This window comes from Coloeus monedula, assembly GCF_965178545.1.
Source record: "Coloeus monedula genome assembly, chromosome: 5".
NCBI lineage: Eukaryota > Metazoa > Chordata > Aves > Passeriformes > Corvidae > Coloeus > Coloeus monedula.
Genome location: NC_138785.1, coordinates 46653130 through 46676369, shown reverse-complemented (window position 1 = coordinate 46676369; position 23240 = coordinate 46653130). Strand labels below are relative to the sequence as shown.

Here is a 23240-nt window from a genome sequence, read left to right as displayed (position 1 = left end):
AAAGTGCAAGAGACAGGAAGAAGGAGAGCTCAGGAGGAAGAAAATTCCTTACAAGAGGTATATGTAAAGGACAAAAAGAAATTTTGTCCATGACTTTCCATGATGTCACTCACAGCATGTCTATGTCTGGAAAAGTACTTGAAAAGGCAGACATGGATTTATTCCATTTCAGTAATGCAAACTATTCATGCCACGTTTTCCAACCACGTTCCAGAAGTAAAGAATACTGTGTACAAGGCATAAAAGAAGATAATCATTTATATGCTGCCAGCAAACTGATTTGACCAAGCTGATACTTTAGGAATTGTCATTTCCTCTTTTCTTTTCAGAATCCTTTTTTTTTCCCAATTTCCTCCTGGTTTACAATTTCTTCCCACCCCCACCCTGCTTCTTGCCTTTTTCTTCTTTCATCTCTCACTCCCTTAAGCTGATGCAAGGTTTTTTCCTTCTTTCTTTATGTGCATGCTTCTACTTTCCTGTGCTCTCCACCTACTGGCAGAAAGACTAAACTATTGTCACTGTTTTTCTAACTCAAATTCTGTCTTCATTCCCTGGTTCTGTGCTCCTTTATTTGTCTTGGATTCAAGCCTGAAATTCTTTCTTAGATAAAACACAGGAAATTCTCACCAAAAAGCATATTTACATATTACATTGTTTCTTTCCCCTTTAATACAGCTTTTCTTTCTTGAGGTTTTGCATATTCTCTCTTCAGCTAAATACACATTATTCCCCTCACCCTCTCCTCCCCCCAAATCATGCTTAAAATAACCACAACTGCAAGCAGAGACATGAATTTGTGGAGTCTGAATTCAATACTAACAAGACTGACAGCATAAACAATTATTAGTGCTGAACTTGTCCCCCAGGGGCCCTGGTCTTCAGTCCATGGCTGGGAAAACATCAAATACCTATCTTTGCACTAAGTGCCAATATTCCACCTTGTTCAACTCACAGGTAGACTTGATGTCCAGCTGTATTTTAGAAAAGAAGACATTCAAATGCTTATAGAAATGAGCAAGACTGCTGCTGCACAACCATCCCAGTGATCTTATTGGGACTGATCTGGTGAAAGACAGCCATGGAATATGCGGGAGGCAAACTGTACTTTGGAGCAGGGTGGGAACAATTTGGTGTAAGTAACTATAGTGACTTTAGGCAAGATGCAGAGCCAGAGTAAAAGTCAGAAAGGTGGAAAATGCAAAGAAAATAGAAGGAATAGAGGAGAAAATGAAAAAAAAAAAGAGAAAAAAAGAAAGAAAAAAAAACAACAAAAAAGAAAAAGACAAAAAAGAAAAAGAAAAAGAAAGAAGGAAGAGGAAAAAATACACTAATGATTCAGGAGCATAGTTAAGATAAAGTAAATCATAATTTAAAAATAATTCTGATCTTTCCTGTTTTTTATATACACAATTATGGCAAAAGGGATTTAAATTTCATAATATCTCAACATCGGCCAAAGTCCCATCAAGCACCAAACTTTTGGATATGAGTAGTAGAAGATTACTTAAAAACAGTTTTACAATAACACTACTTTATAATAAATAGAACAATTCCTATCTTGCCAAAACAATTTTTTAATATTAGTTTAAATAGACACTAATAGTTATTATCACTTTTGAGATTAGCACAGCAGATACTCAAAGCAGCAGTTTTCTCAGTAGTTTTTTGGCTGCTCACACATGATTGCCTGCAATCATTGTGCATCTCACCTGCTTTACATGGCAGTACTGCATGGGACAGCTGGGTGGTTTGAACCCCTTCCCTGAATCACACAAAGGAGGAGACAGAAAGCAACTGCACCCCTGAACCTAAGAATTACCTTACAAATGAACTCCTGAAATGACGCTATTTTTTCCATCTTCAAAACACTCTGATCTTTGCCTTCTCTTGAATTGCTGAGGGATAAGGTAAGGGTTCTCAGTCACAAGATGATCTTCAACCTGTGCTATTTATTTTGACTGCTTCTCTCCCAGTGATCTAAGTCCACAGAGATGTAATAAGCACTCACAGAGTCTGATAGAGATACAGTGGACTTCTTCATAGAGCTATCCAAAACTAAAACTGAAGGTGGCCCTGGCAAATTATGAGTTAATGAACAATTAATTTTCCAACAACAGTTTGTCCCAGCTGAAAGTCTTGTGCAACACTGTTGGGCTGTAGAAAGTTGCAGCCGTTTGTCACCTATTGGTCTGCTGGCAAAAATTTCAAGTTTTTCACAACTTTAAAGCCCCTTATCCCCAGTTCCCACTAAATCTGTAACCTAGCTTTCTGCAGCAAGTCTCCAAGCTTTCTTGCTTTCCATCCCTTCATACTGTCCAGCAAGGGGATGTACTGACCCTTTCTGAAAATCTGCTCCGAGTGATTTTGAAGGTATCTTGAGTTATTACCGAACAGGATGGAAACAGGCACAAATGTATGAACACTTTTTTTTCTATGCTGTTTATTAAAGGCTTTCCCACAGAACACTTTTCTCATTTTAGCACAGATCTTCAACACTGTTTTAAGGAATTACACCATTAAAATCCTTATTCTAGTCTTTATGTGGTGTAATTTATCCCCAACCATATCTTCCAATTACTTCCTTTCAAAGAGGTGGAATTCTAAAAATGGTGAGCTGTACAGATGTAATAACTGATGCAATATATCTCAGTAAAATTTTAACAGGAAATTTCAGATTCCTTCTTTTAGACAGTTTCCCAGAAATGTTTGGCATTTATTACTTGCTATGAAAGGCTCTATTAGGCATGAAACAGAGAAGACATGTGTCACTAGGAGAACTTATATTGAGATAAAACTCAGTGCAAGAGAAACAGCTTCCACATAAGAGAAATAGCCCACTAAGGGCTTCCATGTACAGCTGTCAATGATTCAGAGAATGTCTGTGGCTGTACTGGATCCATCCAGACTACTTTCCTCTCCTCAGACCTGCAGCAGATTAGAGGATATGTATAAAAACATGGAAATCCCAATGACAGACTGTGATTCTTGAGTAAAATGCAAATCCTGCATTGGGACTTCATTGCATGACTGACAATAAGACTGTGATGATAATGTGCACAAGTTTCCATCTGCTGTTTTTGATGGGTTATAAACTTTTTCCCAGAAAAATGCCTAAACACATTTTGAGGCCAATTTACTTTTAGCTTCCAAAATATCATTAACTTTCACAGATTTAATCTTTAAAAAAGATTGTCCCTTGTTTTTAAGTGGTGATTACTTCCTGTGTATCTTTGGTGATCACTTTTGCAAGTGTTGTATACCCCTTTGCATTGTAGCAATTAAAACATCAAAAAAATTATTAAAATCTTCAGTGCTTTGTGGATTTTGTTTTTCTTCAGAGAAATAAGTTCTTAATGCCATTGCCATTAAGAAGGAATTTACTTATATTGCAGCAGTTTTGCACTCACAGGCTTCTAACTGAAAATGATTTAACAATTTTGCCCATCTTTGCACATGCACACAACAAGAATGCCATACTCCATCTCAGAATTGAAATTCTTCAATGCAGACATGCGGTCTATAGATTACATTCTGACAGGGAAAATTTGCGAATTATTTTTTTAAAAAACCCAGTGGAATAAATATGCAAGCTTTTCTTGGCAGGTGCTGAAAAAGAGTTAAAATTTCATACTGACATACAGTTAAACATATTTAAGCAACATCAGGAAAAAAAGGGAAACTTGGTAGGGATTCAACTCAAACCGTATGGAAGAGCACAGAAGACAGACTTGAACTGAACTTATCAGGCAATAAAACTGGAGAACAAATGGGAACATTTCACGTCGTGTCTGACATTCAGAACATATTGTCATGGAAAGCAAAGCCCAGCAAACTCTCAAAAATTTAGACTTAACCAAGTTTCTATCAGAGTTGTTAAACTAAAAAAAATATGCTGATATTCTGACATTCTACCATGTCTAGAGAAACTGAGCCTTCTACAGTTGATTTCACAAGAGGAGAAGATTTACTGATGAAGAATAATTAAAAAAATTTTTCAATGTGCAGATACACCTAAGTTTACACATGGTATAATTTTGCTTTCCTCCTTCCCAGGTTTATATCTAATGTAGTAGGTTGAATCCCTGTCCTCCACACTGCTAGACTGCAAAATCAGACTATGTATGATAAAACAGAGTATTCAACATAGTTTGAAGACTCTACAGGCCCATCTAAAATTTCCTATTTGCTATGCTTTGGAAGTTCTTTAGGCTCTTTGCCTCAAACCAAGGGAAAACCAATGTCCACCCACTGTTACCATCATCATAATATTTAAGTTAACCCTTTAATCTAATGGCTGGAAACAGCTTTTAGAAGATGTCATTTGCTTAAAATTTTCACCTGGAAGATTCCAGTAAATGAGACAGTTTAAGCATATATAGAAACCACTAGAAGGACACAAGGCTGCCAGGAGACTTACCTGGCAATAAGTATGCTGTCATGAAAAGCATCTATTCGCTTGAAAGGGGTGAAAATAACTAAACAGGTTATTTTAGCCATGCATAGTAGATAAAATAATCTTTTTTCCCACTTGCAAAGTGATGTCTGCATATTTCTTTCGTTTTCCAATACAAACGCTGCTTTGGGGACAACTTCTAAGTCAATAAGTGACTTACAAATTTTCGCTTACAGTTTTTTTCTTCAGTCAAAGCTTTTTGTTATCAAAGTTACAATGTGTCATTTCTAAATAGAAACTGAAAATAGACTACAAACTTACGGCAATTAATTTTGGTCATTAAACCTTTTAACTGCAGCATAATGCCTTAATTCTGCACAAAAAAATCTGCCTGTGTCCAAGTGCTTGATGTCCCCTGGTGCCCCTCTTCTAAAAGAGCAAGACACCAGGTGGCAGCATACAGTGAAAAAATGTACTTGACATTACTAACAGCGCAATTAATGACGTTAATGCTGAAGAAGTCATATACTTTTTCTTCAGTTTATAAAAAATGATAATCATACACAACCAGATGGACACAGTGTTGAAGACAGTGTCAGCTACTCTACAAAAGGAGGAAAACATGAGAAAAAGCCCCAGTATATAAGCATGGCTGAAACAAAAAAGTTGCAAGAAGAGACAGAAATGCAATGTATAATTTGACATCTTGGAAAGTCTCAGAAGTTCTCATGCTTAGCACTTCAGAATTTGGGTATTTATTTAGATTCCCAATATTTTTGGGGGATTGAACTTGGAACCCAGAGCAGATTGCCTAATATATGTATTTCCTGGGTCATACTGTAGCTGTATAAAATTTCAAACCCTTTGTTGCACTGTGAATTTACGTTGGTCACTCAGGATTCAATACTGAGGAACTGAATAAGAGAGAGAGAGAGAGAGAAACTGTCCCTGACCAAAGCAAAGGTGATGCCTGTCGAAGATGTCATGACTGGATTCAGTGGTTTTGGTTCAGATTGTAGGAGTAGCATATTCTTATTGAAAAAAAAGAAAAAAAAAAGAAGTACAATTAGGGTTAACACAGGAAGAGATACTTCAAACAGAATTCAGATTCCTTTGGGGAGCAAGATGGAGTCAAAGAAAATTTTTGAGAAGTTCATATAACAAGTACAGCATAATCCTGCTGTTTTCTTATACATGATTGGCAAATGTAACTGCACGGTATTTTACTTTTAATAGGGTAAAATAACAGGCTGTTAGAATTCAAATGAAATTCTGATTGTGTGAAAAGTTAATCTCATAATTAATTACCTTACCTTGTTTTCTAAAACACTTTCTTTTAAGCATAGATATGAAAACCAATACTAAATTAATCAACTTGATCAGGTCCTGAGAAGTCTTTACTCACCTTGCATTCATAAAAATTATCAAGTTTTAAAGAAACACTATTTGAATTAATGTTGGACAGTAAGAGTCTTTCTCCTTGATGCTCACCAGAATAACTTTCAGAGTTGCCTGAATGAGTAAAATAAGAATTCAAGGAATACTAAAATGGCAGCAAAATTTAGAAAAGTTATATGAGGACTTTGACAAATAAGCAAATATAACATAAAAGTATGATTCAGAGACCAAAATCTATCACCTTGCAAATTGTATGACCCCCTGCTAAAGATTTGTCAGCACAAATGCACTGACATATTCTGTATGTATACCTCATAGTTCATCAAATTTACTATAAAAACTAATGCAATAGGAAAGGTGAACATTGCAAACCCTTGAAATAATTCTGATAATTCTCCTTCATGAATATTTAATTTGAAATAGAGGTTTCCTTGTACTTACAATAAATTTTAGCTTCTTTTATAATTAAAAACCAGTGTAGTTAATTAGCAAGAAACTCGAACTCTTTCTTACTCTACAAATCTCAAAGTTATTTTTCACAGAATGATTTGGCTTTCTTTAAAAAGTTCAAATTTTAAAACATAATATGAATCAAAAGCATATTTGGTTAAATTCTTTTAGTGCATATAGATTAAACTTTTGCAAATCTGTCATCTAGATAACACAAGTTTTTCTCCCAGTCCAGCAACAAGACTTGTGAAAGTGGACTCGAGCTCATCCAAGGCTTCAGTGCTACCAGCAGCTATGCCTGAAGCCCATTCCCATGCTCAGACAGACTAGGTAATTTTATACTTGCAGGCATAACTGATGTCTTAAATCACTTTGAGAATTGAATGCATCTTAAATGAGTCATTATAGCTAATCTGAAAAACAATCTGCTCCTAGGTACCAGCTATTCTGGTGATAATAGATGCCTGATTACCTTTGTACAGTGTGATTAAGGTTAACTTGGGGACTGTTGAAGCAGGAGGGATAAGACTGCCAAAAAAAGGAGTAGAAAATAATCATGGCTGGGTTTTTTTTACCTGAACAGAAAAGAAACACTTTGCAGAGCAGATGTTCAAGGACAAAGTTTTGGCCACAACTTTTAGGCCTTAGTTGCTGTTGTCCTTTAGCCAATTTTTTGTACAGAGGAAGTAAAAAAAAAAAAAAAAGGACAATGATAATTGATTCAAGTTTTCCTTAAGTGGTTAGCTTTTAACTGGACATCGGAGAAGGATATGGCAACTTGCCTTTAGTTACTAAATTACATTTTAAATACTGTAGCCACATATTGTTTCTATAATAATCAAACCAAATTTAAAAATAAATAAATTCTCGTCTTTACATTTAAGAATATTTTAAGTGTCCATATGTATAGCATTGGTTTGTAGAAGGCAATGACATGTAGAATATTTACATTCCTTTCTCTCCAAATCCAGACAAGACACTCCCTTTTCCCAGTGTTTCTCATGGCCACAGGGGCAAAAGACTGTTGATTTCTTATTTTTTTAAGCTGATTTCAACTCTCATGTGATTACTGCTAACCAAATGTATATCCTCAAGTGTTAATATACAAAAATCTTTGTCTGTTTTGGAAACTGATTAATAAACCCCCAAACCATAAAGATGTGCAAATTATAGAAGCATGAATTTTTTTTACTCTGTAATCATAAGTAATATAAGGATGCCAAAAACATTTCTTAGTATTCCATCCTAAGTTATGTGGGAAATGTATCTGTTCAGTCACATTAATCCTTACTTTCGAAAGGATTGTCCATATATGCACCTTTCCAAACACATACCACTTGTGACTCAAACACCCTATTGGTCACATGATGCTATTTCACCCTGACCATGGGATATAATGGTGGCATCCTAAATTTAGGGTGGAGGTTAGTCAGCTGTATGCTTCTCACAAGCCTGAAATCCCAAGTACATCTGCATATCAAAGGCCCTCATAATGCACCCTGCAGAATCACAGAAAAGCCTTTCCATAATGCTCTGTGGAGAATCCTGTTCTTCCTTGTCATGCCTGTATTCAGGAAAGAGTTCAGGGGTGTGTGTGTGTGTGTGTGCATGAAGGTGTATGCTTATATATATGGGTATGTACTGTACACAGGAATGGATTTGGCTATCCAGAAGTGAACCTTCATGAAATATTAAATAACTTATGCATGAAAATATACACACATAATCTTATTTAAAATAATATCTATTATTAATTTGCAGAGAAAATTCTAATTGATACTGAATTTTAAATACAATTCTTGTTTAACATTTCATAAAATCTACTCATGAAAATTTAAAATGTCCTGCTTTCCATAAACCAAGGAGTGAATCATTTCCACTAGGATTATCAAACCAAATTGTGCTTATGGATATCCCAACACACTGTGATGCTGTTTGAAATCGTTTGGACTAAATCCATAGAAAGCTGAATGAACATGAATGGATGTAGTTTGTCTGTACACAAATTTTTTATCTATAAGTTATATCCTGTGTAGGTAACACCTTTTACAAGTTCTTTATCAGGAACTAGATCCAAGCTCATATCTCCCTGCCCTGCCTTAGTATTCCCACTCCCCAGTCTGCATATGATGTGGTGTTTTAGCTTTACAGTCTGATTTTGATGTGGTAAATGGTTTGCTATAATTTGTTTAAAAATACCACATATTATTCCGTAATGTAACTAATTGCCCTTGTACTCCTGTTTACATACTATTAATAAACACAACAAAAGAAGTTGTCCCTGGAGACTAAGCATCTGGAATCCTTGAAGATCTGCAGTTACAAATGCCAGAAAGGGAGTAAAATCTTTGAAACAGTCCATTACCTTTAAAAAGTAGCTCCCTGAGTTTCAAATGCAGAAAAATTTTATTCCTATAGCTAGTCTGACAAAAAAATCCCAAACAGAATCCAATAAAAACCAGAAAAACAAAACCAAACCAAAACAAAATCCCCAAGCCCCAAAACCTACAGTCTCCTTTATAGACAGAACACCACACTGTGTGGATTTTCAGAGGCCATCACTACGTGGATTGCTGCAGAGTGTGAGGAGTTGCAGCCTGCAAAGCTTTAGAAGAGAGCTATGTTTGTAGAAAATTTAACTTCACTCATAAAAAAATTATAAAATTATAGAATAAAATAACTGCATATATATGCAGCATAATACATTAATCACAGCAAAAGTCAAATAAATGCTTGCTGAAGCTGAATTAACACATAATATTATAGGATGTGACCCATGCTTCTGCAAAGCCAGGTGTTAAGAGTTCCCCAAATATTACCAAAGAAGCCAACATTTAAAAGGGTTGTTTAATACCTTAAAAAGTGAGAAAGTGTCTGTGTGCTTCTCAGGATCTGGTAAAATGGAATATTACCTTCTAGCTTAACATATGTACTTATTTGAGAATTTGTGCTGCTATGTATGCAGTGACAGAGTGCAGAGCTCTCTATTTGCTATAGTTATGCACTGATGATAAATTACAAGTGAATTTATTTTTGTACAAGTGAACAATCCCAAATGTAAATGTTTATTAGAACTTCTGTTAGCCACAATCAAAGGCATTAGTTAACTTGCTATTATTGCAGTGCAGTAAATGACAGGTGGCCTCTATTTTACTTTTTATAGACTTGTTCTAAACATATATTTATGCTAACTACACTTTTTATTTTAATATTTTATCCCAGATTTTCTGCTGGTCTGGTTACCAGAAGCTTTTCAATAAGTGAACAGATGGAGCAGGAGTTATGCTAAGACTTTTCAGGACAGGCAAAGCTTAGAGGAGTCTAGATTTCTGTGCTTCTTGAGGCAGTGGAAACAGCAACTTCAAGAGGGAACAGATAGCATGTCAGGAGTTTCTAGGACATCCAAGCATTTCTGCACATATTGATGGCTGAAGCATTATGAAGAATTCTTCAAAAGATGGAAAACAGCAAAAGAAAGAACCATGCTTCTCATAGTTTTGTGTATCTATGAATGGATATAGAAAGAGGCTCCTTGCCATATCTGAGCTCTCAGGCCAGCCCTTCCTCACTGCCTATCATGCACTGGGACCTGCAGAAAAGTGTCTGCTTGCTCCAAGGCTCCCCTCTGATCCTAAGAGTCTGGAACCACTTGCCAAATTTTGCCTTAGAATGACATTCTCACATCAGTAGGGTAGTAGGTACCTCCGAGAGAACTAGGATGACTGGGTTTGGACATCATAAATCAGCCACAATTTTTCTCTGGCTGCATCCTTCATGAGATTTAGGAAATGTTCTGAGTGATACCACTTCAGAAAAACTTACCTTTCTAAAGAGCATAGCTCCTTTAAATTATTTTCTCATATAAAAACTCAGCTAATTTCAATAATCAACTGTTAATAGGGTGTTTTTAAATGTGAAACTTCTAGTATTATTTGCCACTAAAATGGCCCTTTGAGACAACTTGCATTTTTTTTCCTCAGTGTCACACACATTCTGCAGTGCAACCCAAGTAATGAATAGTATACTATTTTTAAATTTTATTTCCAATCTGGAATCATGAGAGAAGTTTAAAAAAATATAACCTTTGCACTCACCCCAGCCTTTGGTTTAGCTCCAGAGCTGGCTACTGAAGAGGGAGATGCTAGGTCAGGAGCATGGATGTTAGAAGACAAGTTTGTTTGTGAGTGATTTACTGAAGCAACATCAACTCCACTTTCAGAACCAGATTCAACATCCTGTAGAAAAATATTGCAAGTCTCTTTTGTGAATGTGAAATAAAAACATAGTTCTGCTAAATAATGGAAATATTTAGGCAAGCTCACTTAAATATATATGCTTGCTGTCTTTTTCAATGTGGTGCTTTGCATTAGCTGCTGTTCTGAAATTATAAATCACTACTAACATCAAAGCTATAATTCCCCTAAATGGTAGAATGCAAGGTAAGAAAAATCAGTTAAGGGCTGCAGAAGTTTGACATTTTTCTCTGATATTCAGTATTTCCTGTGTGCTCCCACCTTCTGTCTCTGCAGCGCTGCAAGCTAGGGAACATCTGTAAACCATTATGCAGATGAAATGACATCACCATTCAGCAGTTTATACAATTCAGAGGTACAGCTCCTTAGTTTTTTTGAATCACCAGACACTTATCAGCCAAATACTATTTCTGGTTAAAATGTCCTTACTCTTAATGACACTGATTACATTCCTCTTTCTGAGAAACAAAAGGAAGATATATAGCATGTTTTATTGTTGAGGAAGTAAAAATTTAGCACATGCTTGATTTACTGCATAGAGTGAGAGCAGGGGATTATACTGTTTGCAGATAAATTGTGACGCATGTCTGGCAAAGACCTGGCTATGTGTAAAACCAGACCTATACTGTCAGTATTATTAGCTGAGGTACAGCCTGCATCAATACAGCTATACAGTACACAAAACCCTCCCTGAACTCTAAGTCCCAGAAAACTCTGTGCAGAAAAAGTCTCAGTTGCCTAATGCCAGGTTCCTAGAATAGGTGAAATACGGGGCAGAGACATCTCAGGGGTTCTGCTCCTGAGCTGAAATTAATTAATTCATTAATTCCAGTTAAGTGTCTGGTCTGCAAAACCAAAGATGCCATTTAGACAGGCGCCTCTATGCCATGTACACAAGTGTGTGGTATTCTGAAAAGGCTTAGAAATTAGGCACAAAGCTGTGCTCTAGGTAGAACCATGTATTTGAGTCATATTTCCTGCCAGTGAGTTGACTGCAATGTGAGGCACTGGGAAATGCAGCAGAGCCATGGAACAGCCTCTGTAGCAGTCAGTTTGGCTACAGCTGCCCTCAGAAATTTCTGGTTAGCAGAGCTATGCTGCCACAGCGCAGAACCACGATCCTTGCCCTATTACACAGGTTTTTACATTACTCAAATGATTTCTTACTATAAATTAAATATGAGCCTGAACTCAATACCTATATATCTTGAAAACAAGATCTTTTGATCTTCTGGTCCATAACAATCAAAGGTTCAAAAATTCCTAGGAAGTCATTGTCCATAGTAGCATATATTCCATGTTTGATGCAGGCTGTCTTTCTGCAGGGCTGCTTTGCAGCATGGTAAGTGGTACCACCTCTGATTATCATGCAGGGTTACTTATACACATTGCCTCCACTCCCTTTATTGCTGTAAGAAATTAGCTAAAATGCTGGCATGGATTGATGAGATATAGAGAACAGATGTTGACATTGTATTTCAGGTTTCCTGTGTCATCAGTGTTTAAGGAGGCACTGTGAGAACATTGAAATCCAGGAGGAAAATGTTTAATGATGAAAAGTGAAATTATGTGATTTCCTCTAAAAATGACATATTATATAATTTTCAGCTGATCAAACCCACTGAAATACAGCTTTCTCACTTACAGATCACTCACTTAGCAATAATGATGCCTGGCTTTCAAAGGAGAAATTCCTTGTTATTTAAAAGAAAATATCACTAACCAAAACAAATGATATGAATGTTAGTCAAGAGATCTTGGGGCAGTGTTTCTCAGGTTTCTTGAATTGAAAAGCAGCTGCAGCACATGTGGGTGAAATTAACAGGAAGCCTGCACAAGAATACCTTGGATCAGCCATTTCATGTTCTTCAGTTATATGTGTAAACACTTTACAGAAAAGAAAGAATGCATCAGTTATGTTTGTGAGCTGTCCTATTTCCTTTTGGATTACTCTCTGCAAAGAATGATCCTTTTAAGTAATTAAAAAGCCCCTAATTTAAATAATTCAGGTTCTGTCCAGAATCTTACTTTGAGTGACAGAGGATTTTGTGTCTCCCACTAGCAGAAAATAAGACGTGTAGCTCAGAATTACTTTCAGTTCTATGTAATGTCAAATGACGCATACTTGTCTTCTGAGACTGGTGTGATCCTGAGTCTGTGCTGACTCTGCATTTACAGTAAGTGATAATTAGAGAGCCAGACATTTTCTGAATCTTGTTGATCTCCCTCTGTTTCACCTGGGAGTTCTGAAGTTCTCATTTATGAAAGGATGCCAAGAGGAAATAATGGATGCCAATATTATTGCCTTCAAAACATGTATATATATAAACAAAAATACAAGTCAAATTCTTTATGAAAAGAGCTTTAGTTCTAAACCAAGGAGCTGAAAAATGTGAAGACTGAAAGAGAAAAGTGAAGTAAAAAGATTCTACTTAGAATAACAAGAAAATATTGAGCAAACTGGCTTACAGGTATATGCCTCCGTTTGTATGTTGGGGTGCTGGATGGAGAAGAGCCTGCACTGAGAGCATTTTCAATATCCTGGTCAAGTTGGTCCAGTTTCATAATTAACAGCACCATTGAATCCAGCCGTGAACGATCCCGATCTTCTGTTATTTCCTATGGAGCAGAAAATACAACTGATAAATCTGAAATGATTTTAGTTGGAAAGAATAACCTTAAATTTTGAAAGCTCTGTTTCTTAATTTGCCAAGAAAGCACGCTGAATAATAAGCGGAATTTTTTTTTTAAATACTACTTTGTGTAACCAGTTTACTGAGTATTGACGTACTATTAGGAAAATATGTTATACAAATATTTAATATACATCCATGATAGCAAGTAAATTTTTTAAAAAGCACAATTGTTTGGAATAAATGCATCATTACCTCGATACACATACTTTTAAAACAGCTACTGATTCTAAACACTCCTCAAAATATTCACCCCAACTTAATGAATTTGATTGTACAAATACAAATGATGACGGTTAATCTGTGATGGAAACAGAAGAGAAGTAGTTCAAAGAGTCCATTTTCCAGCTGAGGATAACCACAACTTCTTTTCTTTGTGGAAGTCATTAGTGTAACTCTGTTTTGTCAATTCATAGCAGAAATTTTTGTCTTGGTTGGAAATTCTTGATACACATGAGGTACATCATGGTAATAGTGATCACAGCATCAAAGATCCTCTGACTGGAAAGGGAGAAGGATGAGGGGTATTCACATCACAGCCTCAAACACCCAGTTCATGCAGCTAATTTCCCTATATTCCATAGAAAAAGGAGACAGAGCAGACCCTCAAAAGTGCAACTCAAAGCAAGATGTTCAGTTAGATGGATTAAATAATGCTCTCAAGGAGTTCCTCCCTTTCCCTTTTATATAGAGACTTAACACAGAAGTTAGCTAACTAACCTGTCTCAAAATTCAGGAATACGAAAACCCCTACTGCTTCCTCTATGGATTTTCACAGTAGAAAATTAGAAAATAGGAAGTTCCATTAACTCACTTGAAATAATATCCTTATAGATCCTTCTCAAGAAATGGATGCAAAGATGTTACAATTGCATCATTGTGCCCAATAAGTACGAAATATAAGTGTCCAAATTAGCATTTTATTTTATAGTCACTAAATTGTTTTTCAGACTTTACAGAGACTTCTCTCGTTAGGATTCCATTAGCAGGATTTTCATAGTCTGCATCAAAGGCATTGCAAAACATGAATTAAATGATGCCTGCTAGAATTAAATTATATGTATAGATAAAATAGTAATATAAACCACGATCTACATGATCTTTAGGTGAAGATAGAGGTGAAGGTTACTTAACTAAATCTTAGAAAAGCAGAAACACAAATCTGTCTGTCCATAGCAGAGTTATGAACAATCTACAGTGCAAAGGTCAAACCCAGGGAAAGTGTGTACTTCATTTTACATTACAACTTGATATTTTGCATTGGGATTCTGACAAAGCTGCTGAATTTGCAGGATCCCCTGATGAATTTGAATTGAGTTTAGAGTGATTGTGACAGAATATCACTTCAAAATACCTTGGAAATCAATGAAATAGGTTAAATTTCACTTTCATTCAAAAAAACCCACAGAGTCCCAAATGATTCATTGCCACTGCATGGATCTTCACTTTAACTGATGTTAAATTGATACCTGAGGTTTACAAATGTCAGAACAGTTATTTCATCTAATCTGCATGTGTACAGAAAGCCCAGTGAAGCAGCTGAGTGTCTGCTAACAGAGTAGACATGACCTCCTTTGTGGCAGGGGCTATGTTCACCATGGAGAGCAAGACTGTCGCCAGTTTACACACCCAGAGGATGCCAGTGCTGTTACTAAGCTAGCTTCCTACACAGTCCCCTAACTGTGTCTTTATTTCTATTGGTTTTGGTTGGAAATACACCACTGTAAAGACTACTCAACCTAAAATTTACACTTGAAAACCAGAAATTTGTTTCCACACCACAACAGAGGAAGGGGTGGTGGCTGGGTGGGGTTTTTTAGTTTGTTTGTTTTGTGGTTGGTTTTGTTTTTTTTTTTTCGCTTTTTTCTCAGGCTAGAAAGATATGAGGCATTTAACTCAAAGACAAAAAAAAATCTGGAATTTTCCCCAAGCAAATTGTTTGATTCATCCTGCCAAAATAGTATAAACTTGCTTTGCATACAGCAGATTGAGAATGCTGGAGAAGAATCTACTGAAATGAAGAGGTGGCAAAATATTGCTCAAAGTGATACTCAGGCTTGACACAATGTGCTGTCTTTGCAGGGAAACACTGCTTTCAGAAAACAATAATATTATCATTATGGAATTTAGCTATTCTGTTTAGAAGTCCTAACCTTGTGGTTCTGGCTGCTGTTCACATAAACATGAGAAATTTAACATTTTAAATATAGTTTCTGTTTTTACAACTTACTAAACACCTGTTTTGCTGGGGCAGTATCAATTTGTATACATGAAAGTCTAAGAATTATACAAAAAAATTAAGAGATAAAAATAAAAAAAGGCTAACCTTGATTTGGAAATTTATCACAACACGTAGAACAATTATTATTATAAGATCAATTTATGTTTAGACAGTTTTAGCCTTGATATTCTCCAATGAATTTCCAAGACCTTTATATCTTTTTAATCTTTTTTGTATCTCTCTTTTGTGTATATTCTGAGATTTTATTACTGAAGTATGATACGATCTATAACCATCAGGGTATCAGCATTTAATTTGTTTTCTTTTGAAAATGAAGTATTTTCTTTGTTTTCGGTCTTTCACATTATTTCCCACTGATAGCTATTTACCTTCCAAATTAGAATCTAAAAATATAAATCACATTTATAGAATTATACAGAAATCCTACCTTTACCATTATGAAGTCAAAACTTAGGCATCAGAAGTGTCTGGTCAAAGAAAGACCTTACAACCTTAATTTCTGCCTTAAGGCATTTGCATAGGGCAATTCAGGCATGCATCACAAATAAAAACTTGAGATGCTTTTTGTCTGGGGATTTTATTTTTAACATGTCTCCACACAAGGAGGAAATAGTTTAGGTCATGAACTGGAAAAAACAATATTTCTTTTAATTTGTATCCTCACTGGTGTGATAAAGAAGCTAGTTAAATTTGAATATAGCCATATGTTTAGATCAGAAAACATTGTAACTTTCCTAGAATGAAGGATACTTGAATTATGCCTAAATTATTAAAACCCGAAATGTTTTTACAAAGAAAACAGTCTACAAGTCCTGTTGCTATCATCAGCAAACAATGTTAATAGAATGAAAACATTTTTGAGAACATGCCTGCAAATGAAATTTAGCTACTTTTTTTAGTCACTTTTATAATTTTGGAGCACATATCATTATTGACAAGAATAACACTGTATTTTTTCACTATGTACTCCCATGTCTTCAAGTGCTTGTGTGTCTTTTTAATGCCAAGTTGCCTTGTGCAAAGTGTGAGACCTGGCAATTTCTGAATATAATGTTCTCTGCGCATAAGGTTATAATTTTTATTTTGAAGGCCCAATGGATAAAAAATGCTGTCTGAGGGCAGCATTAAGCAGAGTATTTCTAGAAAGTACTTACCCCTTCCTTTTTATTTAAGATTTCAAGAATTTAATATCCACATTAGCAATACATTGCAATTACTTTAATCAACTCAAACAAAAGAAACCAATTAAAAAGTATGAGAATAAATTTGGGTTTAATGCATCCTTTCTGTTTTATCCAGGCATGGCAAAATGGAAGTGGATGCATTTCACTTCCTTGCTCTCTTAAATCCTGTATTTCTCCAAGAGTGTTTGTGCCTTTCACCTCTAGCCACTGTTTTACATCACACACAGTCCCTACTGCAGTCCCTTTTCCCACATACCTCTTTTGGCTGAGTACAGCTGAAGCAAAGGGTACCTTTTGAAAAGGGTGTAGACTGCTAAGTGTAACACCTATTTTAATTTGCACAGCAAAAATTTTGTACAGAAGCAATTGGTACTCAAAACTAACTTTGTGCTCTCTTAATACCTTCAGGGGGATTGAGTCACTCCCCCCTTCCCTGTAGGTTCCTGTACCCTGTAGGTTCCCTCTTTGGAAGCATCTGCTGATTTCCAGACTGTGCAGACCCCTATCTGTACCAGTGCGGTCCCCTGTGATTAAGGAGGGGAGAGAATATCCCACTCCAAACATCCCCTGCTAGGGCCATCAGGGCACCACCTCCTTCCTGACACTCTTGTGTCAAGACGCTCATAATTTCTTTGAGAAGGAAAACTTGGATTTTAGAGGCAAGATTTTTATACAATTGACAAGGCAAGCTGGAGTACCCACACAAGAAAGGGATCATTTATGGAAAGAGCTGGCTGAGTTTTGCCTGGTATTCTTGATCTGAAGCCAGCTGGACAGAATTAAAATCTTATATTAATGCTATATATTTCAGATGGCATTAAATTACTCATTCTTGTCTTTTCTGGCTAAAAAATACAAACCACTTGCAACACAAACCACTCTGATTCTATGATTAGAGTCCTACTCATTGGAGGGTTTGCAGGCAGAGAACATTAAAACACAATGACAAGGTAAAGCACCCTGTTCCTTTTTCACATAAGACACAAGGCCTAGAGACCAAAAAAACCCCAGTAGGATTACTGTAATAAATCATACTTGAACTAATATATAGGACAGACTGAAAATTGAAAAAATAACATAGGCCTACGCACCACAGGTGAGGAGACGTGCTCATGTATTCGTGCAGCTATTCATCCTACACATTCACACTTGCTGTTGAGAGAATAACTTTTCTTCGCATTTTCCTTACAAGAACTCTAGATCACTGACTCAGCTTTTCCAAATATAAAGTATTCAGTAGCACTAGTATACATGTGCTTTTTAACTCCTGTTAAACAGACAAATAAGTTATGCTCGTACAAGTGAAGTTTTCAGAGGACCTTGTTTTCTATGTAATATCCTAACTGTGATTTTCACTACTCTATCCTCAGAGAAATGTAAAAAATACAACTACATTAGAAAAACAATTTCTGAATAACATATTGTCTTACCAAAACTAATGTCTTTTCTACTTCTAGGCAAAAAATATGTCTCCCTCTGTAGAGCAGAATGCTTGCAGGAATAGTGCTGCACTCTTGGGAAAAGAATAAAATGTGCTGAAAAATGACAGAGAACACAAAATCCAAATATACCCAACTGGTAAGTTACAGGAACAAGGAGATTTCAGCACTAGAAGTGAGGTGCAGCTTCTCAATTTGCCTGACTTTTCCCAAGGTCTTCCAAACTCATGTGCTCTTCACAGATACAGTCTCCTGAACTTAACCCGATTTCCATTGCAAAAACTTGACATCTTTCATGTTCAAAGCTAGTTTAATCCAAACAAAAGCATTCCTTTGTAGTAATTTCCTTTCTACAGCTGTTTTTTTGCCTAAACACATACTCAACCCATAGACTATTTAGTATTTTTGGGCTTTTTTAGCATTCTAGTTTTCCATGTTTCATGGCAGCTGAGTAAACTGTCTAGCAGAGATGTTGTTTTGATAATGAAATTTAGCAATTCACTATTGATGAAATGGAAAATCACTCAAAAACCTTGGTGCAAAATAATCTGAGGAATCATTGCTGCACAGCTGTGTTAACTCAGCAGGGATGGCAGGTAGTAGTCATTCCTGAAGTGGTTGTTCTTGAAACAGAACAGCTCTTTATTAAACAAAGGCAATCAGGACCACTTTCTAGCCAATGCCCTATTACCATGGGTAACTATTAAAGGAAAACATAGACTTCTCAGGCTGCCATTACTACATTAGAATTATGCCAATTTTCCTGCAATATTAATGCAAGTAAGTGGTGGCACTAGTTCCAGCAACTAAGAGAAGCAAAACCAAATGTATAATTAACCAGCTCAAAATGGTACATTTTATCCAATGTACAAGACAATTATCTTATACTTTCAATACAATTTCATAAAGTATGAATAATGTATGAAACCCAGCTCTCTGTCTTTGGAGTTATGCTTGATTACAGTAGCTAGTCTGATGACACCCAACTCCCAGTAGGCATTCCTGATTTAGCATCATATCAGGATTATGACTACAGAAATTTGCCAAAATCAAATTCCATAGAGACACAGAGCACAATATGAATGTAATTTCTGTTCACTGTGTGGAAAAAAGTATAGTTAAACATAATGTAATTAATCATGCTCTTTCCAACATAAACAATATTCAGATACTTTCCAGCTTTGTTCTTCCTGATATTTTCTAAATTAGCATTGTAATTATTCTAAAGTCACCTTTTATGACTATAATTTAATGATTATGACTTATAAAGTAAGCAAAAAAGGATATTTTTACCTTTATTGGATGCTATTTCTGTTTGCTATGAGTGGAAAGACTTCTGCTTTGTGGAGAATATTATGACAGTAATCTGAACACTAATTATCAGACTGGAAAAATATGTAATTAAATAGAACTGTGATGTGAATATGAGTGATTGGTAACTGATGCTCCATTTTTATATTGTTGAAAAATGACTTCAGATCTAGTAATTTTGTGCTAAATCAACAAGAAAATACTTCAGTGATCTTCTTGTTGCTTTTCTATTACACTGTAAATCAAAGACTGAAAGGAGGAAAAATAGAGACCATTTTATCAATCAGCAATTAAATCAGCATCAGTGACATGAAATTTAGCTTTGATACATGTTTGTTGGCATGTGTTTTACCAATACACCAATAAGTGGATCTGTTTGCGTATTTACACTTTATATATCTTTATCATTTGGTGCACATCAAACATGGAAGCAAGGAATTCTTTACAGGTGGAAAGCAAGCCAAATAATTTCTGTTTTACACTGCACTGAATACAGTGCAAAGGGAATGATGGAAGAAGAATTAATATGAAGCCTAATTTGTCCTCCAGTTTACCAGTGAAAACATAGAATCTAGGTAATGCCTAGTACCGATGTAAAGTCTATTACTGAGTTGCCCTGCAATACCTGAAGACAGAGCAATAGTAGTACTGGGCAGCCTCCTGAAATTAATGCAACTCTTCCCACAATTGCACTGGGCTTTGAATCAGGCCTAAGACAGACATGAGGATTAAAACAAACAAACCTCTGCACACTCGAAATAGGTGAGAAATAGGAGTTCCTGTTCTAAATGGTTTTCATGCTACCCTAGTAAATGAGGAGTTTTGAGAATACAGGTTGCACTGTGAACTCAGTCTTTTTAGATAAGATATCTGTTCATTTATATGATTGTGGCATCAATAAATGAAAAAACAGCCTATTAAAAATATAGAACACAATGCCCTTGCTAATCATACCTAAATCAATTTGCATATTATTCATGTATGGGAGTGTGTGGGGGTGAGGTGGTGGTGAGCATTCATCACTGAGTGTTTCAAGTCCAGTTAACGCATTACAGAAAATTTCCCTTATTCACTTTTTTTTTGTCCTACAAAAATCATTAAAAAATCCTGATACAAGGGGAATAGGTTTAGCTGGTTACTTAACACTGTAATTCTTCCATGAGATTTAACTTGAAGACTTCCAAGTTATCATTCATTTGCAGGTCTTTTTTTTTTTTTTTTTTTTTTTTTTGTTAAAAACATAAATGCTTAACTGCTTCTGACCTTTCCTTTAGTTTTAGATTACTCTTGATTTCTGTGGGGTTATTAATATTTCTATGTATTTACAAGTAACATAAGCACACACACATGCATGCACTCTGATTTGTACTGTGAAGAGGCTTTGGACATTGGTTTAAATTTGGCATTTTTTGAATGCAGAAGTATTACAAGTTTATCTGGAGACAGTAGTTAAGAAAAAAAAAAAATTGGTTGGCTCATTATTAGGAGTTGCCTGAGCATTTTTATATCTTGAATGACAAAATCTAGGAAGACTTTGTCATAGCCTGCAACTTATTGAAATCAGCGCAGTGCTTACGGCTTCTGAGAAACTGGTAAATTACTTAGATATCTAGGTAGGAACAGAAAAGCCTGCATTTGCCATTCTGGTTTTCGTAATCTTGCTCAAGCTAGCAGTTTACATGAGATTCTGTGCCAGACACGAATATTTTCCAACCTGTCTCATATCTGGAGGAGGCCATTAGAAGACAAAAGGAATCAAGGAAATCTTAGATGTGGTGCATTCAACATGGAGTCATATGTTTCCCTGTACCCTGAAGCACGACTAGGTTATGAACACCTCCATAAAGAGGCAAGAAATAAAAAATGGAACTTCAGTTGGTGGTAGAAAGAAAGAGGTGGGGAGAAGTTCTTGTATGAAAAGCGATAGGATATAGAGAGGTATATACCAACTGTATCGAATCTCATGGAACCAAAGCACTCTCATGTCTGCAAGCACACACAGGATCAAGGCACAAAAAGTATCAAGCCAGGTACATAAGACCTACTTTAAATGTGTCACCAGTTAATCTGCTCTACTGCAGAAGGGACCTACTTCGTTTAGTGGCAAATGTATCAGAGCACCACATAAAAATCAAAACCCGTAAAGCACTCTCCTATTTCTTCCAGGTGAGAAATAGAAATTGTTGTCTTAGATGGTTAAAATGCCTAAATGTATTAAATTAAGAGTTAAATTAAGAATGGAGGCTGAAAGAAGAGACTATGTGATGGGATGTGGGTGTTCTACATATGACATAACAAGATGAGATTATGATCCCATTGTCAAGATGGGCAAAATGTAAGACATAACTTGGGGTGGTTTTTTGTTTAGTTCTTTGTTGTGCTGCAAAACTTTCCTGTGCTCCTGCATACACAGACAGTGGTTTCCATGCAGAGCTATTTGGAAATCTCTCCTAAATATCTTGGTGCTACATCTGGTTAATTTCATCAGAAAACAATGCACTAGCTGAAGATTTTTATCAAGTCATCCAAGAGACCTGGGAGAATTGTTTAAAGATATTCTTAGACTCAGTGTGGCAGATGTAGCAATGAATGATAAAGGCTGCTGCAAACTTGCAGAAGTTATAGCACAGTCATGTTTTTCTTCTGCAGACATTTTGTGACAAATACAGAAGCTGAGCATAAGCTCTCTCTTTTCTCTAATAAGACTGAATTAGTTTAGAAACAGTGAACTTCAAAATAGCACTGTTCCTTTCAGAGGCAGAATGTTCTCTGCAGCAAAACCATTGGAACAGAGTCTCAGAATGCTACTTATGCTTGTATATGACTTGCATGACACAATTGGTTTAGTTAGAGAATAATTTCAGTTGGAAAAGACCTTTAAAATCATTTAGTCCAGCTGTAAACCCAACACATTCAAGTCCACCACTAAACCATGTCCCTAAGCACCACATCTACATGTCCTTTAATAATCTCCAGAGACGGTGACTCAAACACTTTCCGAGTAAGCATACAGCATACTGAGGGGGTAGACAAGAATCAGAGAAAACCACATCCCTTCTCCATAAAGTACAGTCACTAGAACTAAGATGGATGAGAAAACAATAGGGAAAATAAACCCCAAACATATAGAAGTAAGTGAGGTCTCTTGAATCCTACAATCTAGTTTAGGCTACTCAGCTGATTCTCTGAGATGCCAAATATTAGGCAAAGACGATATTCAGGTAAGCAAGATATTATTCCACATTCTTATCAGAATATTCAGAGTTTCATATTCTTAGGTTATAAGCACCCTGGGTGTATGAGATTTCAGAGCTATAAATTATTACTATGAAGGCACTGAAAATCCACTCTCTTGTTGTCGACAAACTCTAATGGATATTTGCTACTGTATAGTAAATCCTCTATAAAACTTTACAGTAGACAATGACTAAAGTTATACTTTCACCTTACATGATATTAATAACAGTTTAGTATTTCAAAAACCAGGGGTGATCAGAAAACAATTGCTTAGTAACTTTGCACTTTGTTCTGTTTATAGCTGCACTCCAAACTCAGTTTTAAAAAATAGATATCTAAATCATTATCTGATACAGGTCATGGTTGCATGGTTACTTTAATCTTCCCCAGATTCCTGGTTCTAACAAGTTCCTGTTCTCTCATCTATTTGCCTGGGCTACCTATCAGTTCTCCTTGTACAACCACTGGTTTCCAGTAAGTTCCAGAAAGCCATTGCGGATCCAGCTGAACACAATCCCTGGGGAAGGTGTAGTGCTTATCAGGGTCTTCTATGCAACCCTACAAATGTCAGAGCTGGCCAATGAAGACTAAAAAAGACAGGACAGAAAGCTGAACTGATTTTTATTTTTTCTTGCAAAAG

The 23240-nt window shown here is 36.0% G+C and overlaps 1 protein-coding gene across 1 annotated transcript in view; it reads right to left on the bottom strand.

The window, feature by feature from the left end:
* DLC1 (DLC1 Rho GTPase activating protein) overlaps positions 1–23240 on the bottom strand; it is a gene marked incomplete at its 5' end in the record, with an annotated part of 203640 nt that overhangs the window by 153070 nt on the left and 27330 nt on the right. The window contains 2 exons of the mRNA XM_082282373.1: positions 10336–10476; positions 12964–13113. Of these exons, the coding sequence (XP_082138499.1) occupies positions 10336–10476; positions 12964–13113 (291 nt within the window). The remainder of the gene's footprint in view (positions 1–10335; positions 10477–12963; positions 13114–23240) is intronic.